Consider the following 18,235-nt stretch of genomic DNA (forward strand, 5'->3'; position numbering starts at 1 on the left):
TCCTTTCTTGTAGTTTGAAGCCATTGTTCCGTGTCCTAGTCTCCAAGGAAGCAGAAAACAAGCTTGCTCCCTCCTCCCTGTGGCTTCCTCTCACATATTTATACATGGCTATCATATCTCCTCTCAGCCTTCTCTTCTTCAGGCTAAACATGCCCAGTTCCCTAAGCCGCTCCTCATAGGGCTTGTTCTCCAGACCCTTGATCATTTTAGTCGCCCTCCTCTGGACACTTTCCAGCTTGTCAATATCTCTCTTGAATTGTGGTGCCCAGAATTGGACACAATATTCCAGATGTGGTCTAACCAAAGCAGAATAGAGGGGTAGCATTACTTCCTTAGATCTAGACACTATGCTCCTAGATCTAAGGAAGTAATGCTACCCCTCTATTCTGCTTTGGGACCCCGCAAGTTAGCGGAGATCTCTCGGAAACCATCCACAGAAAGAGATACGTTCTTGCTATGCATTAGCTCCTGGATGTTGTATTTTGGTGCCCTCTTCATCAGAGAAGCCTCAACACCTTGTGAAACTACAATTCCCAGGATTCCATAGCATGGAGCCATACTTTAGCCTAGGCATGGGCAAACTTCGGCCCTCCAGGTGTTTTGGACTTCACCTCCCACTCCTGGTAGGCTGTTAGGAATTGTAGGAGTTGAAGTCCAAAACACCTGGAGGGCCAAAGTTTGCCCATGCCTGTTTTAACCAGTAGTGTTGGACTGCATTAATTATACAGGGTAGATGTATTTCCTAGAGATTGCTAGTGGGAACACAGGGATTGTGGCACAGCAGGCTGAGTGTCAGCTGCATTAAGATCACTCTGACCAAAAAGGTCATGAGTTCGAAGCCAGCCCAGGTTGGAGTGGGTTTCCAACCAATTGTGTGTAGCCTGTTGTTGACCTTTGCAACCCAAAAGACGGTTGCATCTGTCAAGTAGGAAAATAAGGTACCACCTTAAAGTGTAGGGAGGCTAAATTAACTGATTTATGAGGCCATAAAGAAGACTCCAGCAAAGCATTCCAGCGGGGAAGCATGCGGGAATGCGGAGGTGCTTCATCAGCGTCGCAGATGGACAATGAAAGCGACAGCTCCCCTGGCGGCCAGAAAAAGTTAAATAGCCTCTGTCTATGTCTGTATATGTTTGGCATTGAATGTTTGCCATATATGTGTACACTGTAATCTGCCCTGAGTCCCCTGCGGGGTGAGAAGGGCGGAATATAAAAGCTGTAAATAAATAAATAATGAATGAATGAATGTTCGAGGTTGACATTGAGCACCAGGACATTGGATCAGCCTCACCTCAGGTCTGTCCGCTTCAGGCCCTCTCTCCAAGATGCTGGTCGCAAAATCAAGGCTCAGCAAAAGCCCAAACGACAGGGACCCGGCGTCTCTGTGCTTTGGCGGATCTGCGTTGATGGACCACTGCAAAGAAAGACAAGGGAAACAAAGCCACCTGAGCCATCGCCTCATGATCCTTGCCCTCTATACTTCAGCTCTCCAGGTGTTTTGTAGGATGTTAGGAATTATGGGAGTTGATGTTCAACACCTGGAGGGCTGAAGTTCGCCCATACCTGCTCTATAGGATGACACTAATAGCAAGAATTTATTTATTTATTATTATTTATTTAGAGCTTTTATAACCCGGTCTTCTCAACCTCCGAAGAGGGACTCAGGCCGGCTAACAACAGGAAATTGATACACAAATAAGCTAAAACATAATAACATCATAATACGTTAACACATTAAGATACATTAAAATACAGATTAAATAATTACATAAAGCCAAGTCGTCAAGGTAAATCACAAATTCATCACCATCCGTCAGTGTGGTCAGCAGTTACTGACTCGATCATCATTCTGAGAATACTATATTCCAAAGCCAAGATTTTACCAGCTTTCTGAAACTCAGGAGGGAAGGGGAGAGAGTTCCAGAGCCGACGGGCCACCACTGAGAAGGCCCTGTCCCTCATCCCCACCAGACGCGATTGCGAAGGTGGTGGGACCGAGAGCAGGGCCCCTCCAGAAGATCTTAACAACCTTGATGGTTCATAGGGGAGAATCCGTTCGGACAGGTAAACTGGGCCGGAGTCATTTAGGGATTTATAGGTCAGCACCAGCACTTTGAATTGTGCTTGGAAGCTAATTGGCAGCCAGTGGAGCTAACGCAGCAGAGGAGTAGTATGCTCCCTGTACCCCGCTCCTGTTAGTAATCTGGCTGCCGCATGTTGGACTAGTTGAAGCTTCTGGGCAGTCTTCAGAAGCAACCCCATGTAGAGAGCGTTGCAGTAATCTATACGGGATATAACCAGAGTGTGGACCACCATGGCCAAGTCAGACTTCCCAAGGTACAGGCGCAGCTGGCGCAAAAGTTTTAATTGCGCAAAAGCTCCCCTGAGCACCGCCGAGACCTGGGGTTCCAGGCTCAGCGATGAGTCCAGGATCACTCCCAAGCTGCGAACCTGCGCCTTCAGGGGGAGTGGGACCCCGTCAAATCTGTTATTCCATTACCGGTGGCGTCTGGGGCAAGGTGTGGGTCAGCAGCACGATCCGTCGGCCCAGCCCTCGTTCCAGCAAACGGAGGAGGAAAGGCAGAGTTGCCGCCACGTAGTTCCCTCCGTGGTCCATCAGTTCGTTGAGAAGCTTCATCTTCTTGCAGGCTGCCTGCAGCTTGGAGACGTGCCTCAGACTGAGGCAGAAACAGGAAACACTGTCGTTACTCAGTGGGCAAGCAACAGGCATAACACTATGTAACACGATTTTGGTTCCTGGGTTATAAATGCCATTTCCTAATTGGTTCTATCAAAAAAAAATATTGGAAAAGTTTATTAAACTGCCAAAACATTGTATTTGCGGGACACCCTGCGATAGCACAATTTGCAAATCTCAACCAATTCAACATCGTTTGTGGCAGCCACAAAAACAAAATTTCGGGAGTAGAACAACTGCTTACAAAGGACTGTACAATTAAACAAGAATTAACGTTGTCAAACGGGACACAATTTCAATGCGTTGTTGAAGGCTTTCATGGCTGGAATCACAGGGTTGCTGTGAGTTTTCCGGGCTATATGGCCATGTTCCAGAAGCATTCTCTCCTGACATTTCACTCGCATCGATGGCAGACATCCTCAGAGGTTGTGAGGTCTGTTGGAAACTAGGCAAGTGGCGTTTATATATCTGGGATGTTTAGGATGGGAGAAAGAGTGAATGTTGCAATTGGTCACCTTGATTAGTACTAAACAGCCTTGCAGCTCCAAAGCCTGTCTGGTTGCTGCCTGAGAAAACTAGACAGCAACCTTCATCAGGATGGCCCTGATCGTTTCCTGTCTGGACTTCCCTTTTTTTTGCAATTTCATTAGTCTGACTTGGATGTGAAGACCAATATGGTGTAGTGGTTGTGACAACAGAAACCCACATATTGGCCTTGGGCAAGTCACATTCTCTCAGCCTCAAATAAAGGCAGTGTCAAAATTCTTTGGAACCAGTCTTACCAGGAAAACCCCACAACAACTCTTTGTAAGTCAGAAATGTTTTGAGAAGGTACACAATAACAATGCATTAGACTAGGAATGGAAAGCTCTATGGGTCCTCAGGGTTTTTCTGTCACCCTACCCCAAAAACCTTCCTCTCCTATTTGGGAAGCATTGGGGATCCTTTAAGTGGAGCAATGCGGCAATAACAAATGCACACCAGCACACTTTGGTTTGCTCCCAACTTCTCCCTAGAGTGGACCTCTAGCCATTTTCCTATCTACTTTGGCAGAGAGTTAGAGAGCCAATGCAGAGTGAGTCAAATTCTGCAGCACAAACCCAATTCCACATTGGTGGAAAGGGAGAGAGCAAGACTAGAGCATGGACATGGAAGATGGCCAATGAATATCACTTGATGTTCACTCTATTTCAGTAGAAGGAATAGGCAAAACTACCCTGGAGTATCTCTTGTCTATGAAATTCATAGGAACTCCGTAAGTTGACAAGTCACTGGAAGACATAAACACACACATACACAATAGCTACTTCTATGCCTTCAATACTCTGAAAAGTACATACTGGAACACATGGTCAAAGGTCCGGATCAGAGGCTTGCGGGTTATGAACACCAACTGGAATCCGTCCATGGTTTTGTCATCCAGAATCTCCATTGAACGTTTGGCTTCAAGCTGAACCTAAGGGACAAGAAACCAGTGTCACATATAGGGATGATCATAGATTCCATGATATTTGGTGGGATTTAGTGCCAGCAGACGCCAAAATCCATGGATGCTCAAATCCCATGATATGCAGTGGTGTAGCAAAATGGTCTCACTGAGATCACTGCGACCCTCATCCAATGACCGATAAAGACTAAACTTGGCACAAAGAGCCCCCAAGACCCACTCTCCATCTTTGTGCACTTTGGAGGATGATGGACCACAGATGCTGGGACTTGCAATGTTTTTACTCACTTCTTGAGACCATTGTGACCCACACCAATGACTGATCAAGATCAAACTTGGCACACAGAGCCCCCATGACCCACTCTACATCTTGGTGCACTTTGGAGGATGATGCACCACAAATGCTGGGACTTGCAATGTTTTCACTCACTTCTTGAGACCATCACAACCCACACCAATGACTTATCAAGACCAAACTTGGCACAAAGCGTCCCCATGACCCACTCTACATCCTTGTGCAGTTTGGAGGACGGATCATGGATGATGGGACTTACAGGACCTTCATTCACTTCCTGAGACCACTGCGACCCTCATCCAACGACCGAGAAAAACCAAACTTGGCACACAGATCCCCCATGACCCACTCTACATCCTAGTGCAGTTTTAAGGAGAATGGAACTTGGATAATGGACTTGCAGTACATTCACTCACTTCCTGAGACCACTGCGATCCTCATCCAATGACCAAGAAAGACCAAACTTTGAACGCAGAGCCCCCATGACCCACTTTACATCTTGGTGCACTTTGAAGGATGATGGACTACAGATGATGAGACTTGCAATGTTTTCACTCACTTCTTAAGACCATCACGACCCACACCAATGACTGATCAAGACCAAACTTGGCACACCTAGCCCTCATGATCCACTATACATCCTGGTGCAGTTTGGAGGAGAATGGACCATGGACAATGGGACTTGCATATGGGAGTTGTAGTTCACATGCACCCACTGAACCCAGCTGACATTGGATCTAGACTGAACTTGGAGCATAGACAAACAATGCCTTTCTCAAATAACCTGGGCACTGCCAGGTCCCCAAGCTAGTATATACTGTATATTCAAGTTGTGTGACTTCAGAGGACCATTTATAATTCTTTTTGCCCCCCACAACTCTACTACATACATCCACTATCAATTCCAAAAGAGAAGAATATGCCTTTTGCCTGAAGTGCTACTTAAGAGGAATGTGCTTCCTGAAAAAGATGAGGCTAATAAACAGACAGCAATCAATTCCTTTATTTAGGTTCTTGTGGGTTTTTTTCGGGCTATAGGGCCATGTTCTAGAGGCATTTCTCCTGGCGTTTCACCTGCATCTATGGCAAGCATCTTCAGAGGTAGTGAGGTCTGTTGGAATTAGGACAATGGGTTTATATATCTGTGGAATGGCTGGGGTGGGGCAAGGAGCTCTTCCCTGCTGGAGCTAGGTGTGAATGTTTCAACTGACCACCTTCATTAGCATTTGAAGGCCTGGCTGAGCCTGGGGAAATCCCCTGTTGAGAGGTGTTAAGCTTGTGGATTTCAATGGCTTCTCTGTTGAAATTGTCCACATGCTTGTGGATTTCAATGGCTTCTCCTTTGTTTGTTTCTTTTTCAAAGACCCTACAATTCAAAAGTGGATTTGCAGGCTGAGATCTGTTATTTTAAGAAAGAAACTCTCCCATGCTTTGCCCCTTCCTATGCTGCAAGTAATTCCTAACCCTAAAAAGTTGCGGTTTACAGCAGGAACCCAGTTTTATGTAAACAGTGCCAAATATCCAGACTCAAGTCATTCTGGCTTCGGAAGTGGAGCTGTTTGCAAGGAAAACAAACCAGATGGTGTTAGAGCCACCTAAGACTGACCTGGATTCCGAATACAGCTTAAGGCAATCCATTCCCCTGCTTACCTGCTTATAGGTGCTGGCTGTCATGTCTGCACAAAGGTTCACCCGTCCGGATGGGTCCACAAAGACCACCTGGAAGGCTTCATGGAAGTCCGACAAAGAGGGCTGAAAGGAAACAAAGGGAAAGCTGTTAAGAACTTAGGAAGTTGTACACCTGCTCAAAATTCTTTGCTGATTTTTGGCACTATTCCATTTCAAAAATAAAGGGTTCAGGAGCTTTGGGTAAGTTTCTTCAAACTTTAGTTTACACTATGTAACACAATTTTCGTTTAATATGTTTAGAATATTTCAATTATTTTATTGTTCCAAACAGGAGCGGTTCGAATCCGCAGAGCGGGGTGAACTCCTGCTGTAAGCCCCAGCTTTTGCCAGCCTTGCAGTTCAAAAACATGCAGATGTGAGTAGATCAATAGGTACTGCTCCGGAGGGAAGATAACGGTGCTCCATGCAGTCATGCTGGCCACATGACCTTGGAGGCATCTACGGACAACGCCGGCTCTTCAGCTTATAAATGGAGATGAGCACCAACCCCCAGAGTTGGACACGACTTTACCTTTAACTTTAGTTATTGTTCCAAACTGTTTACTGTTTTAACATTATTTGTAAGCCACCCTGAGTTCTTTTTGATGCAGGGCAGAGTATAAATATTTTAGCAAACAGATCTGTCTTATTCAAATAATGCAAGCACCAAAGGGAGATTTTCTCTTCTCTTACCAAGGTGCCATCCATGTTTTTTGAGAGGTTGACTCCAGAGGTCGTGAGGTCTGTGGTAGCTAGGAAGGAAAAGAGATGCATTTTTATGGCTGTTGAGATTCACGTCAGTTCTAGCTCATGCCAACTTTAAGACTGTTAACCCTTTCATTAGGAAGAAGGCTTAGGTTTAATGCAATCCTATCCTTACACAAATACTATAAAAATTCTAAAAACACACATATTAAAATGCAGCTCCATAACAGATGCACATCAAAACATTTCTGTAAAATACACATCAATCACACAGGACATGAGTTTAAAATTCATGCTATGAAGTATAAATGAATGCCATGCTTACATTGGGTATCACCTCCAAGATAGCTCATTATGTGTGTGCAAGTATTTCCTAATCCCAAAAAATCTGAAATATAGAACACTCTGGATCCGATAATGTTGGATAATACTATGTTCATGGGTTATAAGTGCCATTTCCACAGCACCGGGACTGTGGCGCAGCTGGCTGAGAGTCAGCTCCATTAAAATCAATACTGACCGAGAGGTCATGAGTTCGAAGCCAGCCAGGGTAGGAGTGAGCTTCTGGCCATTTGTCTAGTTTGCTGTCGACCTTTGCAGCCCAAAAGGCAGTTGTATCTGTCAAGTAGGAAATTTAGGTACACTTATGCGGGGAGGCTAATTTACGACACCATAAAATCTCCAGCAAGCATGCAAAGAATGAGGAAGTACTTCAGTGGTGTCACAAATGGATGGTGAAGTGACAGCTCCCCTAGTGGCCAGAATACACTCATGAAAAAGATGGAATGTTAAACAGCTTCTATGTGCCTGTCTATATATGTTGCATGTATATGACCTTGAATGTTTGCCATGTATATCCTGTGTCCCCTGCGGGGTGGGAAGGGTGAAATACAACACTGTAAATAAATAAATACATAAATTTCCTAATTGGTTCTATCACAAACACATGGAAAATGTTTATTAAACTGACAAAACTTTGTTTTTGCAGGACATCCTGCAACACATTTTCTCTAGTTCTTCAATGAATATCTCATCATTGAGTCTCAACTAAATCAACCTAGTTTGTGACATAAAAATGAACTTTCTGGAGTAGAACAACTACTTTCAAAGTAAGTACTGCACAATTAAACAGGTGTTGCGGAAGATTCGTTACCCGAGATCATTTAGAGCACAATCAGGAAGGAAGAGAAAGGAGACGGCAACTGATTCCAGGCTTTTTAATTCTATCAAGCTTGATAGGGTGTCCAGAAAACAATATCTGACACAAGTTGGAAGTCAGATTTGCTCCAGTATTTATAGCATAAATTCACAGGTTTACACATGCGCATATGGGTCTTGACATTTACCCAATCTAATCAATATCAATTTGTCCTCGAGGAACCGCAGCCAAGAACAATTGTTGGCAAGATATTATAATTTCCACTGCTTCCCTTTTCGTCAGCTGACCAGCCACGTTCCCAGACGAATTACATAATCTTTAGAATGAATCATAACTTTATATATATCTCTTTATACATATGTCTTCATATATGTATCTTTAACTTATTCAAAGCAAGCATTTCCCTTATTAATTCTTCTGTAATTACTTTCACAATACATTATTTTCCTCAGTTGATCATTTAAAAAGGTGTGTGAAATTACCTGCTATTTACATCAACCAGACAGGAGGTGGCGCTACTACTTCGTGACCTTTAGATGTTAGTTTTTGGATCAATAATATCAATTTAACTCATGAGCCAAGTTTCCTACCTCAGCCTTCAGCCTTTAGCCTTGGCTTCTTCAAATATTGACTTAAGATAGAGCCAGCCTGAAAGTTTTCTAAGTCATCTGTTAAATTTCTCTTCCACCGTTCTTCCCAGCCTCAAGAACGGACAGGTAAGCCTTACTGCTCATTATTTTCATTTTAAATTATAATTATTTTATTTTTCTCCTTATGGCTACCACACAGGAAACAACAGCTTCAAACCAGAAACATCGATATTTTTCCAATTTTGTTACGGAGTCTAATCTAACTTCATCAGGTGAGTTGATCTCCCTTGCAGGCCAGAAGTAGCAAAAGACCATCACTGGGGACACATGGCCCCTCCATCTGGGAACCTTGATCTCTCCAAAGTCAGAAACTTCTACAAACATGAAGTATCTCTATGCCTCCAAGTCTGAATATGAAGAACTTACCCAAGAACTGGAGGGCGTTCCGCAACACCTGGTAGCCGCTCATAACTTTGTTGATCTTGTTGCCGGCCAAGAGGTAGCCCACCAGCATGGTGGCCAAGAAACCATTGAAGCACCCCAGGCCCTGGAAAGAAGTGTACATCAGAATTGGTAGAAGCATCTAACTGAGAATGGATTTCCATCTCTTAGACAGCAGGCATGGGCCAACTTGGGCCCTTCAGGTGTTTTGGACTTCAACTCCCACAATTCCTAACAGCCTACCAGCCCATGCCTGATCTATGTTACAGTAAGTTGTAGCAGGATCAAGTGTGTGTTAAAGAAAAACCTTATGATGCTAATTATTATGTGCAGCTGGTAATGTAGGTCAGCTAGCATGTTTGGGTCACACCCGTTATGGATTTTAGAATACAGTTTGGAGAAGCAATACACTACTCTGAGGAAGAAAGTTGAAAGAAGTGACAAGTGGAGTGCCGCAGGGTTCCGTCCTGGGCCCAGTCCTGTTCAACATCTTTATTAAAGACGTAGATGAAGGGCTAGAAGGCAGGATCATCAAGTTTGCAGACGACACCAAATTGGGAGGGTGAGCCAATACTCCAGAGAACAGGAGCAGGATTCAAAACGATCTTGACAGATTAGAGAGATGAAGGGCCAAAACTAACAAAATGAAGTTCACCACTGACAAATGCAAGATACTCCACTTTGGCAGGAAAAACGAAATGCAAAGATATAGAATGGGTGACGCCTGGCTTGAGAGCAGTACGTGTGAAAAAGATCTTGGAGTCCTCGTGGACAACAAGTTAAACATGAGCCAACAATGTGATGTGGTGGCAAAAAACGCCAATGGGATTTTGGCCTGCATCAAGAGGAGCCTAGTGTCTAGATCTAAGGAAGTAATGCTACCCCTCTATTCCGCTTTGGTTAGACCACACCTGGAATATTGTGTCCAATTCTGGGCACCACAATTCAAGAGAGATATTGACAAGCTGGAATGTGTCCAGAGGAGGGCGACTAAAATGATCAAGGGTCTGGAGAACAAGCCCTACGAGGAGTGGCTTAGGGAACTGGGCATGTTTAGCCTGAAGAAGAGAAGGCTGAGAGGAGATATGATAGCCATGTATAAATATGTGAGAGGAAGCCACAGGGAGGAGGAGGGAGCAAGCTTGTTTTCTGCTTCCTTGGAGACTAGGACGCGGAACAATGGCTTCAAACTACAAGAGAGGAGATTCCATCTGAACACGAGGAAGAACTTCCTGACTGTGAGAGCCATTCAGCAGTGGAACTCTCTGCCCCGGAGTGTGGTGGAGGCTCCTTCCTTGGAAGCTTTTAAGCAGAGGCTGGATGGCCATCTGTCAGGGGTGATTTGAATGCAATATTCCTGCTTCTTGGCAGAATGGGGTTGGACTGGATGGCCCAGGAGGTCTCTTCCAACTCTTTGATTCTATGATTCTATGAAGAGAAGCAATATGCTGTAATGCTGCTATGCTCTAACAGCGATGCTCTTGTCGCACCTCAGAGTAGATTCACCTTGCTAAAAACACCAAACTGTACACAGCCAGAAGTCTTTATAGTTTATTAAAAGTAAAAGGTAAAAAGTTCTTAAAAGCAAATGTAATGTTCAAAAATATCAATATGAAAAGATCAATATAAAATAGCACTTTGAAGATTAATCCAAAAAGGCACCAGCAAAGCAAAAACCCAAGAGAACATAACAAAGTCCTGAAAACATGAACACAAGAACTGTAAGATAATCCAGACAAGCAAAGGCAAGCTTCTTGGTTAAACGAAAAGTTGCTTTGACAAAGGTTTGGTCTCAAACACACTGCTTAATACCCTTTGCAAAACATGAAGGCATTTCTTTGGCCTCTGGCCTCCTTCTTGTTAGCTATTCTCACACTCCTTCGAACTCTGAATTCCTGTTGCAATCCAGAGCAGGGAACGAGGCCCTCAGATAACTCTCCACCACACTTGGCTGTGAAAAACAATCCTTTTTTATTGAAGAAAAATGGTTACAAAATAAAGGAAAAATGCAAGTCAAAAGCCACAGCAAAATCAGCAAACATGAATTTAAATGGACAAAGCAAAACCAAAAGCCTCACTGGGAAATACTGGAATCTGTTAGCAATCCACTAACCGTACTTGATATCCTAGAAATCTTCCCAAACTATGGCCAGGGAACCGGGAGAACTGCCAAGGTCTTCATCAATTCTGAAACGATGCCTGAACTGAGGCAATCAGCCTGGTGTATTGCAATTAAAACTCAAGAATCGATTCCGTGAACCGCCCTTCTGTTTTGAAGCCAATGTTTTTAATTCTTGAATTCGGGAGGATCGACGCAAACTGAGTGTTTTACTTCTGTCTTCCCAAATTTGGCCCCTTCTGTTGTCATTACAGTTAACAGGTGCAGAAGGGAGGGAAAGTTCAAGGTCTGAAACATTCTCAGGAACACTGGTACTTTCATTTTCCAAATCTACAGAAGTTCCTTCCTCACTAATTTCAGGAACATTGGCATTTTCCAAACCTACAGCAGTTTCTTCCTCACTAATTTCAGGAGCATTGGCATCAAAAGGTACATTTCCACTAGCATCAGTAAATATACTTTCATTAGCATCAGGAGGAACAAACAGAGAATCAGGTTCAAGTTCAAACTCAGGCTGAACCCCAACAATTCCAAACAGTCAGCTCGATCTAAGGTTCCCATTTCGTCAAGGTCAGTCTGTTCGTTAGTGTCAACCTGCTTGATCATTATCAGGCTGAGAACCATCTTCCTTCTCTGAGTCAATCTGCACCTGCACCTGGCGATTTCCAGTATCAGCACTCACTCCTTGTTGTGGGAAACTGCACTTCTTCACTGTCTATAACAAGGACGTCTATAACAGGGACATTTTGAACCAGACTGTGAACCTGAGTCCCATCATCCTCATCAGAGACATTATGTGGTTCCAGCTGAGTCACAACAGCTCTTTGCTATGGTGGAATAGCTATTTACTCAAGGTTTATGTTTTGCTCTCTCATTTGAATGAATATGAAGAAGCCTCATTCTGTGTTACTTACAAGGACTCTATAAGTTTATTGCACTGTTTGATTTTGTATGCGGGACTGCAAGTTTATGCCTCTGCTGGTAAGAGTAAAGCTTTTTCTGTTCCTTTTTTCCTTTTCCCTGGGTGTCTTTTGCATGAGACTTGGCTAAAACAAGCTCTGCGCACTGTAGAACAAATGCACTTTGCCACCACTTTAACTGCCATGGCTCAATGCTATGGGATCATGGGAGAAAGCTAAAGACCTTGCAAAGCTACTACTCCCATGATTTCATAGCATTGAGCCATGGGTTGTTGTAGGTTTTTTCGGGCTATATGGCCATGTTCTAGAGGCATTCTCTCCTGACGTTTCGCCTACATCTATGGCAAGCATCCTCAGAGGTAGAGGAGCTAGGTGTGACTGTTTCAACTGACCACCTTGATTAGCATTTGATAGCCTGTGTAAAGATCCCTTACCTTGCCAGCCTGGATGGCAGGGCCTAGGAGAAGCAGGCCAGTCAGTTGCAGCTTTAGAAGGCCTGGCAGAGGGCAGCAGTAGCCATTTTAGTTCAGGGAAAACACCATTTTAGAGAGGGGGAGTGTCCTAGGCCTGAGTTAGCATTAGAACAGCCAGGATTGGTTTAGAAAAGGGGGCGGAGATTAGCAAGGTTTGGAGGGAAAGAAAGAGGCTTTTTCAGTCAGTCTGTTGTTGTTAGGGATTAGTGTAGGAAGGTAGTTTAGGAGTTCGTGTTAAGAGAAGGCAGTTTGCCTTAGGTTTGCCAGCAAAAGAAGCTGTAGCAAACTGGTACAGCTATCAGGGAAAGATAGCTGGATTTGTAGTTAGCTAGGCCACAGTTGAGGGTAGCTAAGCTACAGTTGTATCTTGGCAGAAATTCAGATCCTGTCAAGTGCACTTGGTTTTAAAGAGAAGAAACTCTCTATATTTGTAACGAAGAAAGAACCATTCACATGTAACCGTTACGCTTGCAAGACAAACCAGAATTTCCTCTGTAACCACCAAGATTTTTAACAGCATTTACTTCATTCTGTATTCCATCAATAAACTTTTCTTGATTATTTTTAAACTTAAAAAGCCTGAGTCAAGTGTGCCATTTGTGGCTATAGTTCTTTTCAATCAACCTCAACGTGTTTTCCTTTAAAGAAGCACATAAGAAGATAAAGTGCTTGGTGATCTTAAACCCCTTTTTAATATTTTGAACAGCTAGGGTGTTCCTATACTTTGTAGTTTATGGTGGCAGCGAAAGTTAAATAGAGCGACATCCCCTCAAACGTTATATAGGTGCCAGTGAATTCTTTATATTGGAGGGACAGTTGGTGGGATTTGTTTTCTACCCCCTGTCCAGAGATATTGTTTGCCATACTCGTGCCTTTATAGCCTGCTATTTTAATTTTAGAGTTTTTTTTAATACTGATAGCCAGATTTTGTTCATTTTCATGGTTTCCTCCTTTCTGTTGAAATTGTCCACATGAAATTGTCCACAAAAACAGCAGAGGGAAAACAATCTGGGAGTCTAATCACCTCTCAACAAAAGATTGCCCCAGGCACTTCCAGGCTATCAAATGCTAATCAAGGTGGTCATTTGAAACATTCACACCTAGCTCCAGCAGACAAGAGACCTTTGTCCAACCCTGGTCTTTCCACAGATATTTATTTATTTATTTATTTATTTCACAGTTTTGTATACCGAGCTTCTCAACCTCGTTGAGGGACTCAGCCCGGTTTACAGCCATAAAAACATATACATTCATTAAAATATCATATATCACAAATTACACATTAACTTTAAAATACACTAAATATAAAACTACAGTGGTCAGTCGTCCTATTAAGATGGATCTACATCAACTTCCACCCAGAGTCCTATGGTGTTGTCTCATTCCTCAAAGGCCTGACTCCACAGCCACGTCTTCACCCGTTTCCTAAATGTTAGGATGGATGGGGCGGTTCTGATCTCCAGAGGGAGAGAGTTCCAGAGTCGCGGGGCCACCACCAAGAAGGCCCTGTCTCTCGTCCCCACCAGGCGCGCTTGCGAGGCTGGTGGGACCGAGAGCAGGGCCTCTCCAGATGACCTTAGTAATCTTGATGGTTCGTAGGGGAGAATACATTCGGAGAGGTAAACAGGGCCGGAGTCGTTTAGGGTTTTATAGGTCAACACCAGCACTTTGAATTGTGCTCATTTTCCTAGTTCCAACAGACCTCACTACCTCTAAGGATGCTTGCCATAGATGCAGGCAAAACATCAGGAGAGAATGCCTCTAGAACATGGCCCTATAGCCCGAAAAAACCTACAACAACCCAGTGATTCCGGCCATGAAAGCCTTCGACAATACATTTAACCATGGCTGCTAAACTGGTTTCAAGCTACAAATCACAAGGGCAGCAAAAATATTACAATAGACAAATCAATGGATATGCACATTCGTACTTTGTTAGAAGAGCTCATGCAACCTTTCTATTTTGGAATCCCATACACAGCCCAACCTTGCCGGGAACCCCATTACATTTTGTTGCATTGCATCTCAATTAAGAGATAAAAGCAGAATATAAATATGGTAATAATAACAATAACCACCTTATCAAGTTCCCGTTGACGCAGCCACACTTTGAGGAGGCAGACTCCATCCCGCATGCCTTGGAAACCGCTGGCTGCCTCAGAGAGAAATACCAAGTTGGGTGCCAGGCCCAAATCCCACAAAATGGAGTTGTTGTAGTGAGGAGTCGGGGGCTCAACAGCTCCTGGGAAAGACACAAGCAAAAAGAAAATTTAACCAAAGCCACTGGGAGGACAAACCTGGGGTTATGTCCACACTGTAGAATAAATATAGTTTATTTATTTAAAGCATTTGTATTCTGCCCTTCACACCCCAACTCAGGGGACTCAGGGCAGAGCACAACATTGTGGCGCAGATGAATCAGAAGGGTCAGAATATTCTAAAGACACCAGATCCCATCTGATTTGGGAAGCTAAGCAGGGTTAGCCCTGGTTAGTACTTGGATGGGATTGTGGCGCAGCTGGCTGAGTGTCAGCTGCATTAAGATCACTCTGACCAAAAGGTCATGAGTTCAAAGCCAGCCCGGGTTGGAGTGGGTTTCCAACCGATTGTGTGTAGCCTGTTGTCGACCTATGCAACCCGAAAGACAGTTGCATCTGTCAAGTAGGAAAATAAGGTACCACCTTAAAGTGTGGGGAGGCTAAATTAACTGATTTATGAGGCCATAAAGAAAAGCTCCAGCAAGCACTCCAGCTAAAAGCATGCAGGGAATGCGGAAGTACTTCATCAGTGTGCCAGATGGACGATCGAAGCGACAGCTCTCCTGGCAGCCAGGAAAAGTTAAATAGCCTCTGTCTATGTCTATATATGTTGTATGTCAAAAATTGGCATTGAATGTTTGCCATATATGTGTACACTGTGATCCGCCCTGAGTCCCCTGAAGGGTGAGAAGGAATATAAATGCTGTAAATAAATAAATAAATAAATACGGCAAACATTCAATACTGGGACATAAAACCATAAATATATACAAACATTAAAATCTATTTTATTTTATTTATTTCATACATTTCTACCCCACCCTTCTCCCCACAAGGGAGACTCAGGGTGGCCATTTTGTTTTTTGTTTTGTTTTGTTTTTACTGATGTGTTGTTGGGCTTGGCCTCATGTAAGCCACCCCGAGTCTCCTTGGGGAGATGGTGGCGGTGTATAAACTATTATTATTATTATTATTATTATTATTAGCATCAAATGATGCTATCAACATATACACCACAAGAATTACAATTAAAACAATAAAAATCATTTAAAACATTATACAAATCCATCAAATAAAACATTTAACAATAAATCAACGTGCCAAATCACTATTATTCACATTAAAAGTTGCTTAAAAACCATCTCAGGACACCATTTTGCCTCACTGCACCGCCTCAAAGGCTTGGTCCCACAACCAGGTCTTCACCATCCTTCTGAAGGACAGGAGGGAGGGGGCTGATCTAATATTGCCAGGAAGGGAGTTCCATAACCAGGGGGCAATCACTGAGAAGGCCCTGTCTCTCATCCCTGCCCAACATGCCTGTGACGGTGGCAAGACCAAGAGCAAGGCCCCCCAGAATGTCTTAATTTCTGCAGTGGCTCATAAAGGGAGATGCGTTCAGGCAGGTAAACTGGGCCAGGGCCATATAGGGCTTGATATGCCAAAGCCAGCACTTGAATTGTGTCCGGTTGCAAACAAGTACCCAGTGGAGCTGGCGTAACATGGGAGTTGTGTGCTCCCTGTATGCCGCCCCAGTTATTAACCTGGCTGCCTCTCTTTGGACTATTTGAAGCTTCAGAACCGTCTTCAAAGGCAACCCCACGTAGAGCACGCTGCAGTAGTCTATCCTGGATGTAACGAGAGCATGGACCACCATGACCAAGTCTGACTTATTTATGTACAGTATTTATACTCCACCCTTCTCACCCTGCAGGGGACTCAGGGCGGATTACAATGTACACATATATGGCAAACATTCAATGCCAAAGACACACAACAGATATAGAAAAACAGTCAGATGCTATTTAACTTTTTCTGGCCGCCAGGGGAGCTGTCGCTTTCATCGTCCATCTGTGACACTGATGAAGTACTTCCGCATTCCCCGCATGCTTTTTGCTGGAGTGCTTTCTTGGAGTCTTTTTTATGGCCTGATAAATTTTGTTAAATTATCCTCCCCACACATAGGTGGTACCTAAATTTCCTACTTGACAGATGCAACTGTCTTTCGGGTTGCAAAGGTCGACAACAAGCTACACAATTGGTCGGAAGCTCACTCCAACCCGGGCTGGCTTCGAACTCATGACCTTGTGGTCAGAAGTGATCTTAATGCTGCTGACACTCAGACAGTTGCGCCACAATCCCGGTGACTTCCCAAGATATGGGTGCAGCTGACACCACTTTAACTGCTATGGAATCCTGGGAGTTGTAGTTTGGTGAGGCACCAGGACTCTTTGGCAGAGAAGGCTAAAACATTGGGAAACTATAATGGTCACGATTCCAAAGCACTGAGCCATGAGAGTTAAAGTGGTGTCAAAACTGCACTAATTCTACAACACAGATGCACTCATCTTATAGACCAGTGGTTCTCACCCTGTGGGTCCCCAGGTGTTTTAGCCTACAACTCCCAGAAATCTCAGCCAGTTTACCAGCTGTTAGGATATTTGGGAATTGAAGGCCAAAACATCTGGGGACCCACATGTTGAGAACCACTGCTATAGACAGTAAGTGTGATTCCCTTTTTGGTCATTGGGCAAGTCACACACTGACTCGAGGAATATTTATTTAATTAGCTGCTGGATAAACAAGCAGCCAACCTACCTGCCACAGGTGAGTCCTTCTCTGTGAACCAGGCAGTGCGGACATTATTCTTGCTGGGATGCAAGCGGCTGGGCTTGAAGACATCTTGGGCAGGGCAGGCGAAGAGGCGGACGGTCACCATCTTGGCATCTTTCCCTATAAGTCCAAAGAACGCGAGGAAGACATTAAGAAAGTTGTTCTTGTAGAATTATAGAGTTCAAAGAGACCCCCAAGGGTCATCCAGTCCAACCCCCTGCCATGCAGGAACACACAACCAAAGCATTCCCAGAAGATGGCCATCCTTGTGAATCAAAGGAACATTCTAAATCAGACAAACCCAATTCATGGTTTTCAGGATTTTGCAGACATGCTAACCCATACAATAAACTAGTTATCTTCACCTATAAAGCGGTAGACTTTGAGAAGAATAAAAATTAGAAAGCCAGCCCCAATAAATGAATAATTAAAAGGAGTAAAGCCCCCACCTTGAGGCTGCAAGAGCACAATAGGCTTAAGATGGTTGCCATTCATGTAGGCAAACTTGACGCTGCCAAAGAGCTTCTTCTTGGCCAGGTGGTGGGCAACGTGAGCCAGGTAGAGGGCCCTCTTCCGGTGGTAGCGCTGGTTAAGGTTGTCCTTGTCTTGGAAGACTTCCTAAAAAGATACACAAACCACACATATTTCCTATGACGTTCAAAAACAACCTAAAACATGATTCCATCATTAGAGAGGACTTCCTGAAGACAATGTTCCACAGAGCAGGGAGCCATTACCTGACATTAGGTGATAGGTAGAGAAATAACAAAAACCTCAATCAATGACCACAATAATGTTCTAATTAAACTTTTTAATGTATTTTAATATTTTTTACATCCAGTTGTTTAA

General features: G+C 43.8%; 1 protein-coding gene across 2 annotated transcripts in view; it reads right to left on the reverse strand.

Moving 5' to 3' along the window:
- Positions 1-18,235, reverse strand: part of NOL6 (nucleolar protein 6) — a 105,068-nt gene that overhangs the window by 77,056 nt on the left and 9,777 nt on the right. For both annotated transcript variants that reach the window (XM_067464679.1, XM_067464678.1), the window contains exons 5-13: positions 17,836-18,004; positions 17,372-17,506; positions 14,594-14,757; positions 8,989-9,109; positions 6,802-6,860; positions 6,091-6,192; positions 4,039-4,154; positions 2,501-2,678; positions 1,292-1,414 (exon numbers count right to left, since the gene is read on the reverse strand). In XM_067464679.1, the coding sequence (XP_067320780.1) occupies positions 1,292-1,414; positions 2,501-2,678; positions 4,039-4,154; positions 6,091-6,192; positions 6,802-6,860; positions 8,989-9,109; positions 14,594-14,757; positions 17,372-17,506; positions 17,836-18,004 (1,167 nt within the window). The remainder of the gene's footprint in view (positions 1-1,291; positions 1,415-2,500; positions 2,679-4,038; positions 4,155-6,090; positions 6,193-6,801; positions 6,861-8,988; positions 9,110-14,593; positions 14,758-17,371; positions 17,507-17,835; positions 18,005-18,235) is intronic.

Source organism: Anolis sagrei, chromosome 2 (genome assembly GCF_037176765.1).
Source record: "Anolis sagrei isolate rAnoSag1 chromosome 2, rAnoSag1.mat, whole genome shotgun sequence".
NCBI lineage: Eukaryota > Metazoa > Chordata > Lepidosauria > Squamata > Dactyloidae > Anolis > Anolis sagrei.